The 18,101-nt window shown below is 28.6% G+C and overlaps 1 protein-coding gene across 2 annotated transcripts in view; it reads left to right on the top strand.

Moving 5' to 3' along the window:
* The window catches only part of LOC129958236 (dual specificity protein kinase CLK2-like), a 79,692-nt gene that overhangs the window by 41,064 nt on the left and 20,527 nt on the right, over positions 1 to 18,101 (top strand). For both annotated transcript variants that reach the window (XM_056070533.1, XM_056070532.1), the window contains 3 exons: positions 8,584 to 8,683; positions 13,737 to 13,803; positions 14,893 to 15,006. In XM_056070533.1, the coding sequence (XP_055926508.1) occupies positions 8,584 to 8,683; positions 13,737 to 13,803; positions 14,893 to 15,006 (281 nt within the window). The remainder of the gene's footprint in view (positions 1 to 8,583; positions 8,684 to 13,736; positions 13,804 to 14,892; positions 15,007 to 18,101) is intronic.

Genomic DNA, 18,101 nt, shown 5'->3' with positions numbered 1-18,101 from the left:
GGCTCTGCCAAACCACATACTCTCCAGCAGTCATTAATCGGTTTACTTGCATTTTTTTCCTAAATATGAGAAGTTAATCAATTAATCTAATGATTGAACATCAACTTTAATCCAGGATTTAATTCCAAATTAGACAGATTATTTATGCATATATTGCATAAATAGGCTACTTGGCATTCCTTGAAATATTTATCTATCATTATGTTTCAATTTGCTTTATAACAAAGTAGCAATTTTCAACAAGTGTTTTGACTTACTTTATAATTATGCAGACTATTTTCAATAAAATATCTGATATTAGAGCAAACTGATCTCTCTCGCATCAGATCTCAAAAGAGAGATCTGATTTCTCTTTTGGATTTTGTTGACTTCAGATCAAACAGTTGATAAACAGTGATTTCTCTGAATGTATTGCAAGCAATTGTTTCCTGAAAAAAGTTTAGCTCCAAGTCATGGACTACAAATTTATTAAAATAATTTTTTTTTTAAAGGGGAGGGGGGCTTTAGCTATCTTTTACAATATTTCTTTGAGACAGCACGAAAGACACCTCAATATATGTATGTATATGCAAAACATATATTTTTAAGCAGTTTCATGGCCAAAGAGAGAAAACACTTTTGAATTTAATTTTTGAAACAACTTTGCTTTATTCTATCCCGGGAAGCATAATTTATGTACAAGCAAGAAGCAGTGAGATATGTCAATCTACAGCAGGACACAAGAGCAAAAAGAAGGCCAAAATATTTTTCTCATTGATTTTATACTAAGAGATTCTGATAGGGATTCTTTGATATGTGTGGACTTAGGTTGATTGATTGGATTTTAATGGCGCAAAAGTCAGACATGGCCATGCTGCGCCAAAAGGTGGAATTGGATCAAGAATTAAGAGAACATTTTATAATTAAATTACAATAAAAATTAGGAAATTAATTAGGATTTACATTGGATTTAGAGATACCATTACAATTTTCCCCACCATGTGACGTGGAAGGGCTTTAGGGCCCTTCGACACACAACCATACCTTACAGTGGTGTCTGAGTATGAGGTTAAAATGTAAATGTATTTCAAAAGTGATACCTAAATTTCCATTATCTTTACATTAATATAGAAATCATTTTCAACAAAGGTATTAAAAATATTTTTTAAAAAAATAGTCATATTTGTAAAGATATATAATGTAAAGCTAAATAAATAATTAACAATAATTACAAAATATTAATATATTAAACGGTATATTGCACAGAGTTATTTTGATCATTCTTCTGTGCAAACTCATCTGATGAACTTAATTTGGCTAGGATAGTCTATGGTATGCTTGCCCATGTTATTCTTAAATATTGGGAAATTTAACTCAACAAAATTGCTAAATTAATTATATAATATTAAATTATTAAATGAAATATCAATATAAGGATTTTGAATAAAGTATTTGGACTGTAAATAAAAAATATAAGATTCCAAAATTTCAAATAAAAAAAAACTTGGAAATGAAAATAATAATTGTAATATTAAAAGATTTCATATAAAACACTTGTAAGTGAATGTAATAAACATGAGATTCAAAATTCTCTTATAATAAACATGCTATTAAATAAATAATATCAAATATATTTAGGTAATTGAAAAAAAAAAAGTTTGTATTTGGAAACTTGGAAGTATTTTGACACATGTGATAACAGAAGATAGTTTAATTACAATCAGCAGTGTAAAGAAATTTCTCCTGAGGTATTTACTACCATATGTTGTTTATCACGTGTCATTAAGAAGTATTAGAATCCTGGATTATTATTTCTCTTGATACATGTAGACTTAGGAAAGGGAATTATAGGTATTTTTAAAAGAATTCACTTAGCTTGACAGATTTTTATCCCTTCACTTGGAGCATGTGAAAGTACTGATTAAAGCAGTTTTATAGAGCTTATGTAGCTTTAATTAAATAAAAAAGGTGGAATTGATCAGGAAATAAGAGAACATTTTAGAATTAAATTAATATGGGTTAAATTAAGATACAAATTAAAAAAAATAATTAGGATTTATATTGGATTTAGAGATATCATTACACACACACATATATATATAAGTAAATGAAATGAATCTTTTCATGTGAAAAAATATTTTACATGACTAGCATGTGTAAATCATGCTCCTCCTTCCATTGTCTCGTTTAAGCCCCCTCCTATTAAATTCTTTTGGAATCTCTGCAAATCAAAAGTCAAAATGTGCAGAAACAATGAAAAATATAATAAAAAAACACAACCTAGGCTGTGATGCTTGTTATGCGGTAAAGTAACGACTGTCAGACATACTCATTTATAGCATCTATAAAATTAGACAAAACCAAATATATTTTTATTCTTATTATGCATTGTGAATAATTAGGAAAAGCCAATGAACAAACTAGAGCATTTGAAACTCTGAACTTTCAAAATGACAATTTCCTTCTTTCTAGTGTTAAATAAATGGTGTACTTCTTAACCTCTTTGTTATATTGAACGTGAATGTCCTTTTCACTATCAATCTTATGATGAATTTCATTGAATATATTTGCTGATACAGTAAAAAGGTGTGTGTTAGTTCATTCATTTTGTAATTTGGTTTCTAATTTTGCACCTTCAGCCTTTAATTTATCTGACATCTCAGCTTGTTTCAAATCTCAAATCATTTTACTTTAGCGTAAATCACTTTGAATATAAGCTCTGCTCAAAGGCAGAGCTTCATATATAATTGATAGAAGCAGTCAAAAAATCAAAATTCATTAATTTGGTGATTTTTGATTTATTACAATATAGAATAGAATGACCAGCTCATATACGGTAGTTTGTTATGACCGAGAATTTTAGAATCAGTTTATTTTATAAAACAAAACAGAGTTTGATTAGACGTTTGCAGATGAAGTTGACAAATTGATCAAAACGATTTTACATTATCTAACTTTTACTGGATATAAGATAAGTTGACATAAGATATATTGTAAAATAAAAATAAGCAGGAAATATAATATTTTTCAGAAGTGGCAACAATGGCATATGATTTGGAGAGCAAAGTAGGTAAATCGGCACTTGTTTATTTTTACGGCCGCTGCGATAAATCGCTAAAAAAGGCAAACCGTCGCCATCTATTTTGGGGGAATCTTGGTATTTTATGTGTAATAGAGCTTGGCGATCTTGATGTAACCTGAAATTCGCCAAATAAACTTGTGGATCGCAAAAATACTCAAATACCGGTAAGTTTGTGTCTTTATTTGTCAGCGACTCGGAAATTCCAATAGAAGTTGTTAAGTATGTTAAATTTTACGTTATTTTAAATGGTTAAAAACATTGTATGACATTGAAAAATGTGATATGTTTACTTATGTTAAAATGAAATCTATTATCTGGTTCTTTAAAAATGTAAACTGTGGTTTTGAGTGTTCAAGTAGAATTATATGGTTCTTTGCTCCAAGCTGGAGGAAATAGTTTTTGCTAAAAGATATTAAGTTTTGCATTTTCAAAAACCTAAATAGTGTTTTAAGAATATATATAGAGAGATGCAGAAGCTTCAAATGAAAAATAGGGAATTGTTATTATTATTGAGTGTTGCTTTGGTACCAGTAAAGTTTCAGATATAATGATTTAAAAATTAATTGATTATTTAATTAATTTAAAAATGAGAAATTGTGTTGTAATGAAAGAATTTCATTTATGCCTATTGATAAGATACTAACAATAAGTTCAGGATATATGGGATATCACTCCTTATCAGTTAAATCTTGTAGTGGTTCCAGTATTTTCTGTCAAACACTGGTAATTTCGCCTGAAGGGTGATTTGGTTTTTTTAAAGAAGAATCTCAAGTTTTTTATTGTTAAATATTTTCAAATTATTATTGAGTGTAAAATATTAAATATGCATTGTGATAAGGCCCTAATAAATTTCTGAAATATTTAAATGAGTAAGCCATTAGTTATGAAAAAGACACAGTTGCATATCAAATAAAATGGTGTCTCTACTCTATTAGCACAAAATGTCCAACATTGTTACAATATCTTTCAGATATTGGCTGGCATTCAGAATATTGAACAACATAGTAAGAATATCTTACAATATCTTGTGCAAATAGAGTGGACATTTTAATTTGACTGCTATGGGTGTTTTTAAGACTGTGCTCAGTGATGGGGTTGAAAATTGTTTTTGAGTCTTCTGTATCAAATTTTAGAGCTTGAATTCCATGTTTATGTAGAAACTTCAAAGCAATTCAGATTTTCATGTCAAGCCTGGGGTATTCTGTTCTTGAAATCGTATTTTGTATTCAATGAGTTAAGATTAATAGAAACTTATAGTGTGCAATTCAACGAAACTAAAAGACCTTCATTTGTAATTTTAAACATTCCTCGTTTCAAACAGTGAAATTACAGAGTTGGCAAAATTTAAGGTAGGCAAGGCTTTTAATGAGTTTTACTCAGTTGGGGACCTATAAGATTTAATGAAATTCTGAAAAAATTTCAGTAATGACAGTTTAAGTGCAATCACTACAGTCACAAGCATATCTAATTTAAAATTTTGTAGTTTTTCCTTTTATTAAAGAAGCTTTTTTATGTGAAGATGGTACTAGATATGACATTTATTATCATATTAAGGAAAAGAATGTTAGATTACAATTTTTCAATGGCATACAGAAATATTCTAGGGATAGTGGCATATAGTATGATCAAAGTTCCTTTGATTTTAACAGGAGAGTGGAAAATCTTGCAAATCGCCCTGAGGCCAGAACACTGACACTTTAAGGAAGCTCTAAAATCTTCCCAGTCTGATAAATTGCAAGAGACAATGGCAGAAGCGATTCAGGTAATGGAAAATAGAACAGTTTGGGAACTAGTCCCTGCACTTCCAAATTTTAGGGTAATAAGCTGTCTGTCGATAGCTGTATACTCTTAAAAAGAATGGGCATGGAGAAATTTGTAGATTTACAACTAGGTTAGTTGCTCCACAAAGAGATAAAACAAATGTAGAAACTTTTAGCCTAATTGTAAATTATATCCTATTAGAATGATTTTTTTTTTAAAGAAGTTTCAGTGTCTAGTTGTAACGTGCACAGCACATTATGCCGTTTTTCATTAAAACTTTAAACAGAATTGTCGCTCAGCATGATTCTTATGTTGGGCCCAGTTATTTTGTCAACGTAGTCGATGCTCAGCTGAAACAAGTTGTGAGAAATTATCAATATATTTGGAATTTTTAATTTGGCCAAGAAAGGGAGAAAAAAAATATTTTGTAAATTTTGATTTAAAATAAATTATCTTAAAAATGTTTTTACTTATTTGCTCTGCTGTGTATAAAGTTTTTAAAAGTTGCTTTAATTTTTTTTACTAACCATTATAATTTTTTATAAATCTACAAACATGTCTGAAACTATGCAATGGGGTAAGTTGTAATAAAATCTTGAGGCAAGCTGTAATATATTGCAATTTGCAAAATTTTGATTTGTTTTTGATTCATGTAGTTAGATTTTCTGCTTTAAATATTAACATACACCCTCAAATATCATATCTCAGCCTAAGGATATACTTCTGCAAAAGTCTTAACAGAGTCTCACTTGTAAACAAGAATTTAAAATTCCTAACTTATTGCTTGACTCATTGTTATATTTGGAAAGTCACAATATTGATGGTTTTTTTTATTACAGAATAAATTTGATATTAAAAGGTTGAGTGATATTAAAAAATTGCTAAACATTAAATTTTGTAATATCAATGGTCAATATTTCATTCATCAGAAGTGATATGCGGCTAAAATTTGTAAAATGTTACTTAAATTTATGTATCCTTACTTGTCACTTTTTATGACAAGGAGTATTATTTTGGCAAAATTTGGACTAATTGAAGAAAATGACTGAAAACATGTACAAAAGGCTTTTAGAATATTTATCCTTTGCTGCAGTCAGAATGAGGTCTAATTTCACTCTGTGAATATTTTATTGCAGTTTCAAGAATCACCTATAATTAAAACATTGGAACCTTTTATTAAAATTATTAGGATATGTAAGCGATACAAGATATTTAAAATTAAATTTATTTCAAATTGAAAATTTAAAGTTTGTTTTTCTAATTCTGATTTCTTGACTAATAGAGATAACAGACTTTGTATGGGTGACATGTTTTTAATAATTGATAGCATTTCATTTACCTGGCAACTTACAAATATAAATGCATTAGTTTATTTACTGTAGAGGCAGAATATATATTATTAAATGAGGCTGCAAAAGAGATTATTTGGTTTCAAAATTAATGAATGAGTGTAACGATTTCAATTTTTAATTTTTAGAACTACCTCTGATATATTTTAATAATTAAGCTACATTAAATTTTTATATTCATCTATAAAAAATCCCTATTCATTACATTCCTTTCATAGTACACTCATATTAAACTGTTTTTACTTTTCAAGAAATTTAAGTGAAAAGGATTCTCTGGAGATACAGTAGCTAAATTTGAGCAGTTTGTAATTTCTGATGAGAAATTATGTATTTGGCTTTTCATAAATTGTAATGAAATTATATTTTTGAGCTTTTCTGATGAAATATTTTTGCATGGGGGAGCTGCTGAAAATTAAGTTGTACATTCATAAAAATTGTTTTCACTTTTCATGGACATTCCATATGAAGTCGTAATTTATTGACTGTAGTTTCTATTGGTTATGATGTCGGGTATGATTCTTTGCTTAAGACATAGGTTTTCTCTTTCCTGTGTTTAGTGAGCTGTCCTTTGTCACATATAATTTTTCTTTTAAGTTGAAGTTGAAGCTGGAGTAATGGCTCACAAATTGAGTTTACTTTAATTGGAAATAATAAAGATGTTTTGTAAGTACTTCTTGTTTTCTGAGTCTTAATAGCCACTAATTCTGTTGCTTTTTCAATCATTATGGGTCAAGAAATGTTGAATTCTCTAACGATATTCAAAATGGAATAATTCATGTGTAGCTCCTGTTAGCATTCTGTATTTTAAGTGGGCTAATTCCCATTGTGTGGTGATAATCATGTCAGGAAACTTTTCACATGAATCACTTAAATACAAATAAAAACCTAAACAATGTTCTGCCCATTTATACATTTCTTACACAATGTTGCTGCCATCTCTATATTTGCATATTGCTATTTCATGACTTTTGGCATATCAGTGTATGTATTGTATTGTAACCTGTCATGTAGTTATTCTATGAAATGCAAAATAGAGCTCAAAATCTAATTCATTTAAACATTTGTTTTCACTTAGAAATTTCATTATTTTGTGCAAATTAAATGCCAGCAAATTGTTTTGATTTGGCTAAAATTAAGTGGGAAGTATTGCTACTGCTGAACATCCTAAGATTTTTTTACCTTTAACATTCAGTGATAGGTAAGATTATTACTTCCAGTTTGGCATGAATGATGACTGGTTAGTGCACTTATCTCCTCTAATTTCATAAATCAATTAGCTTACAAGCAGAATTTTGTTTTTAATAATTATAATAAAAACCATAAAAAGGTTTTGAAGATGTCCCAGGCTTTTGCTTTTGAAAATATTAAATAAAATGACTAAAAAGTAAAACATTTTGAATCTCTTTATAGCAAATAATTTAAATTTGTCTTTTCATAATTGTAGTTATACCTCCGCAAGTTAGATAATGGTGTAACTTAAGTGGTCATTCTATATGCGTAAGCATATAAAACTTTTGGAAATTTCTGCATATATGCTATATTTCTTTTTAAATAAATCTTTATCTTTTATATTAAATATTTTTCAAATTCCATGGTTAAATTTCAAAGATTTTTTAGGGGTAAGGAAGGAGGCTTGTTGGAATTTCTGTGTATAAAATTTTAAAAACCTCCGTCTAGTGATGGATTGCAGTGAGATAACTGCTTAATTTTTACTAATTTCTGATTGGTTGACTTTAATGAGGTCAAGCAGGAAGTTTGGGTATTTATATATTCTTTTGTCTATGTAAATGTTTTGTACTTTATAAGAGGTGTAGATTTGATATGCTTTTTCTTTTATGATTTTACACAGTTTTGACAGAATCTGCTTTATTTTAAGTACTTAGTAATTGATTAGTTATTTTTTTAATCTTTTTAATCCTTTTCTTATTAATATAATCACTGTGTTCTTCTTCATGAAATACACCATTTCTTGTATTTAACAGACTGGCCTCATTTTCTTAATAAAATGAAGGATTTCAAATGCTTTTATGATTAATATTTTAATAATTAATTTCAAATGTTATTATTTGGAAATTTCTCTATCTTTATAAAAAGGATTTGATTTGGAAATTTAGGGAATAGTATTATAATGCTTATTATATAAATGTGTATATATTTCAATGGTCATGATTAGATGATTAATGGAATGAATGCAGTTTTTGATTTTAACTATAGATATACAATAGATATTTTTGAGCTGAATAACAGTTTTGATCAGATTGTTTATCATTCTTATATAAGCTGATTTTGCTGTTATATATATATAATTATTTTCTTTATGTATTATTACTAAGAAAAAGATGATATGAAGTAGCATTTGTACATGTTATCGGAATTACATAATTTAGTAAATTATTATGCCCATTCTTTTAGATTCAAGTTAGACAGATGCAGATGGAATCTGAAGATCAGGTGTATACGGATGATGATGATGGGCATTTGAATCTCGGTATTGGTGATAATGTTGAAAACTGTGAGTACACATTTTTTATATATAATTTTAAATACCACTTGTATTTAAAAGAATGAACATTATTTATATTGAGTCATTAAAGTTTGATTAGACCAATTTTTTATAATTATTCTAAATTGGAATGTTTTATTCTCTATAATCTTGAGTTCATTGCCTTTATGACGTGGTGGACCTCTTAAATTTTGTACACTACCTCTCATCATGAAGTGGTAGGTTGAAGAACTGCTTTTTAAAAAATTTATGCAAGAAAGATGAAAACTGTGAGTATTTCTTATTTATTCTGGAGGTATCTGTACAGTGGAATGCATATAAAAGCATGAGAAAGAAAGGAATTTGATAGCTTACTTATGTGAAGATGGTCCTTTTAAAAAACCTGTGGACATTCCAAAGCATTTTATGCCTAAAATAGGAGGAAACATGGCAGATATACTATTCTGTTTCAGTAGTTGGTTGCATAAGATTACCATATTCAGTTATCCTATATTGCACATCATGATTTCACTTGTATCTTGTATGGAAAGTCCGTTTTCTCTAAAAATAGGTTTAGGCATGGCTTACCACAAAATTTCCATTTCTTTTGTGAATTTTTAAAAAAATTTTTATTACTCCATTATATTTGTTCAAGAACAAGCATGTGTGCATTGGTCTTAAAGATGCTGTGTGAACATTTCAGAATTCTTGAATATAATTGAATTTACAGCAAAACCTTTTATCTCCTGAGAAATATTTATTGTGTAATGCATCAATCTGTAAAATTCAGTCATAAATTTCCTAAACTTTCTGAAAATAAATCTTTCAATAAACCCAGTATTTATCATATAATTATTTTGTTTATTCAAGACTGGGTCAGTGATTTTGATATTATGAAGTGAACGACTACTTCCAATGTATGCCTGGTCTAATGTGATCCAGTCGATTGGATTCGTGGCATGAATGAGAAAGTAATGACCTTAGTTCTTTTAAAACTGTGAACCTGGACTAGAATAAAGGGCATTTCACTATTATTCATTCCTCTAGCATAATCTTTTGGGAGAGAACAGAAAATATGTTGCTTTGTTTCAGCAGAAAATGGAAGCACTAGACATCATGCCTTGTCCATTTGTCTTCCATAATTTTTAGTTTCCTCAGTTCTTTCTGAAATGTTATTGCTTTTAGAGTTAAAATAATCTGATATAGATTAAGAAAAGTACAGAAAAAATAAGTGGAATTACTGATTTCAACAGGGATAATGATTTTTTTTTCATGACAAATTAATGTAAAGGCTTTTATATTGCATGGGGAAACTGTTAAAATAATAAGAAAGCTTGAAAGATAAAAGAACAATTTCTCATTTTTATATGAGGTGATTTTATATGATATCAGATTTTACCCAAGTTAAAAGCTGATTAACATAGCTATGTCTTTAATTTGTCAACTAAAAAAAGGCCAAAAACTGGATTTTCTTCATCATAAACTCTATCGCTCGAGCTAATTTTTGTGAATATTTAAAATACGTGCACACATATTAGCTTATTTTCAAATTAAAAAAAAAAAACTGTTATTTTAAGCTGTTTTCCTTTTTGTATTAGGATGATGATGAATTAGCTGATTTTGTAGAACAGAGATTTCTTATTTAAAAGTAGTCCTGAAGTTCCAGTTCATCTTGTCCTTTGCTCCCTTCCCCTTCACACTAATTCATCTAATAGTATCTATTGGTGATAATATCTATAATTCCTCTTTGAAGACTTAATAGCGTCATTTAAAATTATCCATGAAGACCTCTCCCTCTCAGTTTTTTGCTACTATGTTTATTAGCATTTATATGATTTTCTTCCTATTAAAAGCTAATATTATATCTTTCATAAGTGAAAAGGTATAGGCAACACAGTTTTTCTAACCATCATAAATCCAATTGTTTAGGGCACTTTTTATTAAACTTAAATAATATTTCAATTTTCCAGCATTTTCGTAGAAAATTTTTGAGATTTTTATTTATTTATTATTAGTATTATTTTCAGGTTTTCTTGCTTTTTTTCATCTATGCTATGTTGTGCAAGTTGATTTTGTTATCTAATATAAATTGAATAATAATTTAATATAAAAGTAATATTGAAGTCCTAACTCGATGATCGTCTGCTTTCCCATTTCCCCTTCAATCCGCATAACCAAATCATTTCGCCATTTATTTCATGAGTTTTTAAAATTAGCCTCTTTAATACAAAATTATCCCAAAAAATACCTTTCTTATCTGATTACTTATATTTCTATTCATATTTTAATGACTTTTGGAAATTAAAAATTTATTAAAATGGCATTAATTCCTAGATTTGTCCAATTAGAGTATCAGACATTCGGACATTTGAAGTTGTGCTTACTATCTTGATCACTTTCACATGATGAAAAGGTGGAAAGCTTTGGTTTTGCACCTTTGACCCAATTCAGACTTTAGAAAATTTTATAGTCACTCTGTTTCCATCTTTGGTCAAAATAGCAAGTAAAAAATTTTATAGAATATTTGTCTATGTTAAAAGTCTTGAATTTGGAAAATAAGAAACTGATATTTCTTACAGAAAATCATCACCAAAATATTGTTTTTAGTTTGTTATTTTTATATAGGATGAAACAATGCATATGTTTTCTTTAGCATGATCTTATTTGTGTGATTTCTTTGGAGTAAATTCAGAAGTTAAACATTAAAAAAAATTATTATTCATTCTGTATGTAATTTTTCATTTATTTGTATGTAATTATCTGCATTTTATTTTTTTCGTAATTAGTGAATTCCTATCTTACCAGATGTGTACAGTGTTTAAAGGCAAAAACATTTATTGAAATTTTAAAAAAAATGGCAGTGCATTTTTATTAAATAAGAAAATAATCCAAGATTAAGCAGAGAAGCAAATAAAATACATTTCTAAAGAATTATTCTTCAATTTATAAGCAAAAGTATTAGAATTACTTCATTCAAGGCTTTACCCAGATTGTTAGTTCTTGTTTCATTTTTGTGCAAACATATCTATTTAAATAATCTACAACTCTAAGCAATGTTTTTTCTTCCCTAAAAAAAATTTAAAAATTTATTTATTAATTTTTATTTTAATTTACCCCATATTAAATGCGCTCTGGAAAACTGATGATTTAAGCATTTTCTCATCCTCCAAGCAAAGAGATAAAAATTCCTAATGCTTACAACATTCTTTTAAAGCTGCCTAATATTCCCTTTCCTATGTCTACATGTGTCAAAAAAATTCCCATCAAATCTCATAGTAAAATCGCTGAAGGGGAAAAATTTGTCTCTTTTGCTCTTGAGTCGAAATATAGCCTGACTTATCACTTATTGCATTTTCTCTGTACAAATTATGCCTCCCATGATGAAACATATCGAAGAATTTAAAAAGTTTCTTCTTTTTGGCCACACATTATGTTTATATGTATACATACATAGATATATAATATTGAAAACATTTAATAAGTATATTTGCAATGCTCTATAAATTGGAAAAACTCCTTTCTTTGACATAATGCTTTCTGAAATTCTTTTATTCAAGAGGTAAAATAATCATATAGTATATTTTACTTATAAACTTGTTTACTTGTATAATATATAAAGAAAACTTATTTGCAAAACATATATGTGTGTTTATTTGTGATATGTTATATTTTTCTCTTTGTTGGTTGAATAACATATTTTTGCATATTTAATATTGTTTAATATATATCAGAAGTTAATTAAGAATTTATGCAGTTGGAATTTCCACTTAAAAATCTTTCTTCCTCTGATTGTTAAATGGATTCTCTCAAATCACTTAATTAAGAGTCTATAAAAAGAAAAATACTGAACTTGGCGAGTTATTAATATGAATTAACACAAATAAACACTGCAAATGACTTTTATTCAGTACAATTTAGTTTTGCTGAATTTTTCACATTAAAAAATATAAAAATAAAAATGGGAATTTGCGTGTCATGTATACCATTTGGGGTTTGATGTGGATCTAAATTCAGAAAAAGTGGTATCGAGACTTCAAGCATCAATGAGGTCACCATCCGAAAAGGATTGATTCATTCTTTTAGAAGTAAGAGTTTCAGTAAACTCTTTCCGACTTGCATAAAAATTTTCTTTATTCATTTTGGCAGTTCAGAATAGTTCATTTTATCCATATCACTCATATGAGGATTTTGATGATTAAAAACTTTAGCTGTCTTAGAGAAATATCATCTATGTGCTAGACCTTTAATCTTTTGAGTACTAGTCCAACTGAACCTGCCATGAATATGCTATACTAATGGGCCATTTTTAGATCGGTTTTTGTTTCAAATGAGGGATGCAGGATTGGAAGCTTCACTAAAGATGCTTTACATCCTGAATTCTTCATTTGAAAAAGAAACAGGTCCCCAAATGGCAGATTTTGCATGGTTGGATTAGTTTGGGTTAATAGTGAGAGGATTAAAAGTTAAGCATTTTAAGTCTTGTCCAAAAGATGTAAGCTATTATATACAGCAGTATGTTATTTCAGCCAATAAGCCCTTTTGATAAAATAAAATTGTATGCTTTCATAAATCATTAATGGCACTTCTTCAACTGGAACTTTACCTACAATAATTTTTACTTGTTTACTATGTTGACATATATTGAAACAACTCGTAAATCTTTTTTTTTTTTTTTTTTTTCCTTGTATATTTCTGGTTATTTTGAACTAATATGTTAAATTTTTTGTATCCAAGGATATATCATTATTTATAATAATTTAAATGATGCTTAGTTGGGTGATGCAATTGGATGACTTGAAGATTGTGCTAGTATGAATATGTAGATACAATTTGCTAGCAGATATATCCCAAGTTGAATGATATATTTTCCTTGGATTTAGCTTTCAGCGATTATAAACAGTAAGAAATATCAGGATACTTTTATTGACAGACTACATTAAGCTTTCTTTAATGTAAGAATAAAAAGTCTATGGTATGAAATATTATTCATGAATTTAACTTGTTGAAATCAGGTGATCTTGTGTGATTTCTTTGACATTCAAAATGTTTCTGCTTGTGCTTACTGTATTACCTTTCATTTTAGATACTATGGTGGGGCATATTGGCAAAGGTACTTTCGGCAGAGTTATAAAAGCACGTAGCTTAGATACGTAAGTCATTTATTATTATTTGTGTGTTAAGTTAATCTGCAAGTTTTATTATATTCTCTGATGCATATGCTTTTTTTTTAATTTAACAGAAATGCTTAAGTAAACAATTTTTTTAAGAAATGATTTTAGTTAATTGCCTGCTTTGCATTATAATAAGTAATCGTTTGAAGGTTGCCCAAATGAAAAGTGGACACTGCGTCAAAATGACTGCAGCTATAGCAGTGCTACTGAGCAGGGATATAAAGAGTTGTAGGAGGTGTGCACTGCATATGGCGTTCAGCAGGTGAAAGCTGTTCATATTAGTGGAAACTGGTCAAAAGTAATGTTGTACTATACATGGATGCATCCAGATCGGAACAGCACACGGTAGTACGGTTTTTGATTTGTTGATTGCTATGGATTACTCTTGATTGATTTCCTGCCCAAGGGAACACTATCAATTCAACATGATACTGCAGTACTCTGACGATGATTTATTAACAAAGATTATTTATTAACTTTACTTTTATTAACAAAGTAATCAAAAGCAAACGTCCAGACCTTCTCCCATAACAAGTGATCCTTCCCCATGACAATGTCCACCTATATGTCTCCCGTGAAACCCAAACAATCTTCAGAAAATTCCGTTGAAACGTGTTGGAATACCCGCTGTACTGTCAGAATTTGTCACCTTGTGACTTCCACATATTTGAGCTACTTAAGAGAGCATTACAGGGAAAACGCTTTCATTTGGATGGCAAAGTGTGAAGGAAGCTGTGTGAGACTTCCTCAGGAATCAACCACCATCTTTCTACAGCAAAGGCATTACTACCTAGATGATAGATCTGCTATCTAAACGATGGGACCTGGGTTACAACATCCATGAATATTTCTTTTGATTTCCAATAAAGGTATTCTTTTCATTCAACTTGTCCACTTTTCATTTGGGAACCCTAATGGAAATATTTTTTCCTTCCATTTTGTGAATTTCTTGGAAAATAGTAAATTATCAAAATCGGATATTTCATGAAGTATGAGAGATATTTATCAGTTACAATTTATTTAGTTGCTTAAATCAGCATTTTTTTTTCTCTCTCTCTCTCATTATAGACGCCAAATAGTTGCTCTAAAGATAGTTAGGAACTCTTTAGAGTGCATAGAAAATGCTAAAAATGAAGTTACTATTCTGAAATCTTTGAATGAGAAAGATCCTGAGGGAAAGTAGTAAGTTGGTTTATTTTATCTTCAGCTTTCAAATAAATAAGTAAAAAAAAAGAAGTTTATACTGCCTATACGGCTAACAATTTGTTATATTCTACTTTATATTTGTTTAATTTTCTCTGTAAATAATCTTTGTGTTTCAAAAGTTTTCAAAATTTTCTTTAGTATAAATCATAGAAACAAACTTTGAAAAAAATTATAGCTGCAATTTTTAAATACACATTTTTTAGCAAGGCAATAAAATTAAATGACTAATTTAGATCCTATGCATAAATTAAAAATTTTTCCTTTTTATCTGTCTGTAATCTGTAAATAAGCCAATATTTATTCTGTTAAAAAAATAAAAAGTAATGACATCAAAGCATTCCAGAGTTGATTATGGATTTGCAAGCAAACATTGTAATTTTTGGAATTATGCATAAAAACAGCAAATCATGCAAAAAGGTGTAGTCATTGATTTCCAAACCAAGGATGGCAATGTTGGAAATAAGGTTAAGTGTTGATTACTATTGCTGAAAAATAATTGCTCCATCTGCCTTAAAAACAGCTTATTCAAGTTGGCTAGCCGACCGGGAAGACTAAGAATCGTCAAGGAATTCCATGGTTTCTGTTTGGCAAATTCCTTCTATTCTGAATAGCAACTCTCCTGCATCTAGCATATAATGGATTCCAATTCAAATTATACCGGCTGTTTTATGTCTATTATTTGCCTTACTTTTATATTCTATATACTTATCTAAAAAAAAGTATTTAATACCTCATTTTTTGCATTATTTATGACATTACAATGATAATTTCACATTGTTATAATTCATTAATTCATCATTTTATATTGACTTGCAGTTGAGGCTGGGTTTAGCATGCACCAAAACAGTTAAGGTACAGTAAAATTGGTTAAATTAGCATTTGAATGGAAAAAAAAGATTAACCCCCATATATAATATTATATATGTGTGTGTGTGTGTGTTTTCTTCTGAACGTCAAGTTATTGAAATAATTAGCGAAAATATTTTTGCGTTTTTTGGGGAAGGGCAGTCTTAACTAAATGCCAACTCCCATTGCTGTTATATTTTAAACTTTAATCGCTTTTTTTTTTATTTATTTAAAAGGAAATATATATGGAGTAATTTTTTTTCCCTCCTCCTTTTCTCCCTTCAAATGTCAAATTGATCGTACCATATGTTATGAAAGTGTAAGTATGAATTTTGAGTATTAATATTCAAAACTACTTAAACTGGATGTAAAATATTAATCCATTATTATAAATTATAATTCCGAAACAATTTATTTTAATTAACTAAATATTTTACGGGAATTATTTTTTCTTCTCTGAGATCTTTTTATTGAATTATGATGTATTGGATATTATTGCTCATATTTTCTTAAAAATTTTTTTTTATTTATTTTTATTATGAATGCTGATTTACTAAATTCTAGATATAGATAGATGTTATGGATATTATTGCTAACATTTTTGTTGTTGTTGTTTATTTGTTTAGAACCAAAACACAGACACACACACACTGAGAGAGAATTTTTTTTATACAATAAAAAGAAAGAATTGATGATGAAAACCAGTTTTCCACTTTTTTCCTTATTTTATGGGTTAAGCATACAGCCACCATGCAGGCAATTTTTTACTATAGTTGATGAGCTAAAAATCCATAAAATTTTGATATCATTAATGAATTTTTCTTGTGTTGATTTAGTGATTTTATATTGTTTTTCTGAAGGAATTTTTTTTCCTTTTAGTACAATAATTGTTCAGTTCTGATTTGCTTGTTTGGTAAACAGAATGGATAGGAGAGAACCCACTGAAAGGAAACAAATCTTTTCATTCTTAAGTTTTCTGTCGGTGTTCGCGGTTTTGTACTGCATTATATATAAGTACATTTAACAAACTGTTCTTAGATATGGTTGATTGGCTAAAATTCCATCTAGATGAGCATATATCTTCTGGTGTTGGTTAATGTACTTGCAAAATAATAGGGGAGGATTTTACATAATTGAAGCTTATTTGAAGAATTTTTATTTATTCTAAGAATTTATTTCTAATTTACTTTTTTCTAAGAATCAAATTTTGGTTTACATTGATTTTAGTTAAGAGTACAAAAATTTTTCAAATGAAGCTAAAAGGACATATTGTGTAGTAATTAAAAAGAATAAAATAAGGCGAAATCGTTCTGAAGATATTAGAAACATCCAAAAATTGTCTGGGAAATTTCTTTAACGTATTCAGTAGGTGAAAATGATATATTTTTTCCTGAGCATTAAATTTTATTTTGTATTAATTTTAGTTAAAAGAACAATTTTTAGAACACTTTTCAAATACAGTTCAGAATATGTTGTGCAATAATTAAAGAAAAGAAAAGAAAGTGATATAATTCTGAGAATATCAGATACATCCAGAAAAAGTCAGGAAAATTTATTTAAAATCTGGAAGCATCCAGGAGAAGTCAGGGAAATATAAACAATAGAAATGATGGCCACCTTGTTATTTCATCTTAATAAGCAAGACAAAAATAACAATATGCCTTACTCTCTCAATTCATTCAACTTTACATAAAAGTCTAATGCATTACTTATAAAACAGTAGCTAATATCCAAGACTAAACCCAATTGGCTTTAATGTTATAGGCAATCCTGATTGGTTATGACATGGTAACCATAAAATTTGTCATTGTGTGATCATAATTGGTAAATAAAAACAACTCAACTATTCAGTTTTAACGTTTACAAGTAAAAACTACATCTTATTGAGTTTGAAAATGGTAATGATTTTAAGTCATGGAAAATTTATAAAAACTATTGGCAGCACTTCCAAAACTACTAATTTTTTTCATTGTTTACATGTCAACATGGTAAGTGTACAATGCATAGCAAAGAGCACTCTCCAAAATCAATGCCTTGCCACACCCACTGGCAATAGATAGATCATAGATGTGAACCATGGCTGTAGAGTTGCATCCTTGTGAACAGACATGCAACTGTTGACCACCTAACCACCTAGATGAATAAAGGGGCAACCAAAAGTAGATGCTCTATGTATGGTGCTGTGTTTTGGCTTCAGAGTATGCAACTGTTCATTGGTGATAAAG

Source organism: Argiope bruennichi, chromosome X1 (assembly GCF_947563725.1).
Source record: "Argiope bruennichi chromosome X1, qqArgBrue1.1, whole genome shotgun sequence".
NCBI classification, from domain to species: Eukaryota; Metazoa; Arthropoda; class Arachnida; order Araneae; family Araneidae; genus Argiope; species Argiope bruennichi.
Note: the sequence above shows the minus strand (reverse complement) of the source record. Positions and strands in the feature narration are given on the sequence as shown.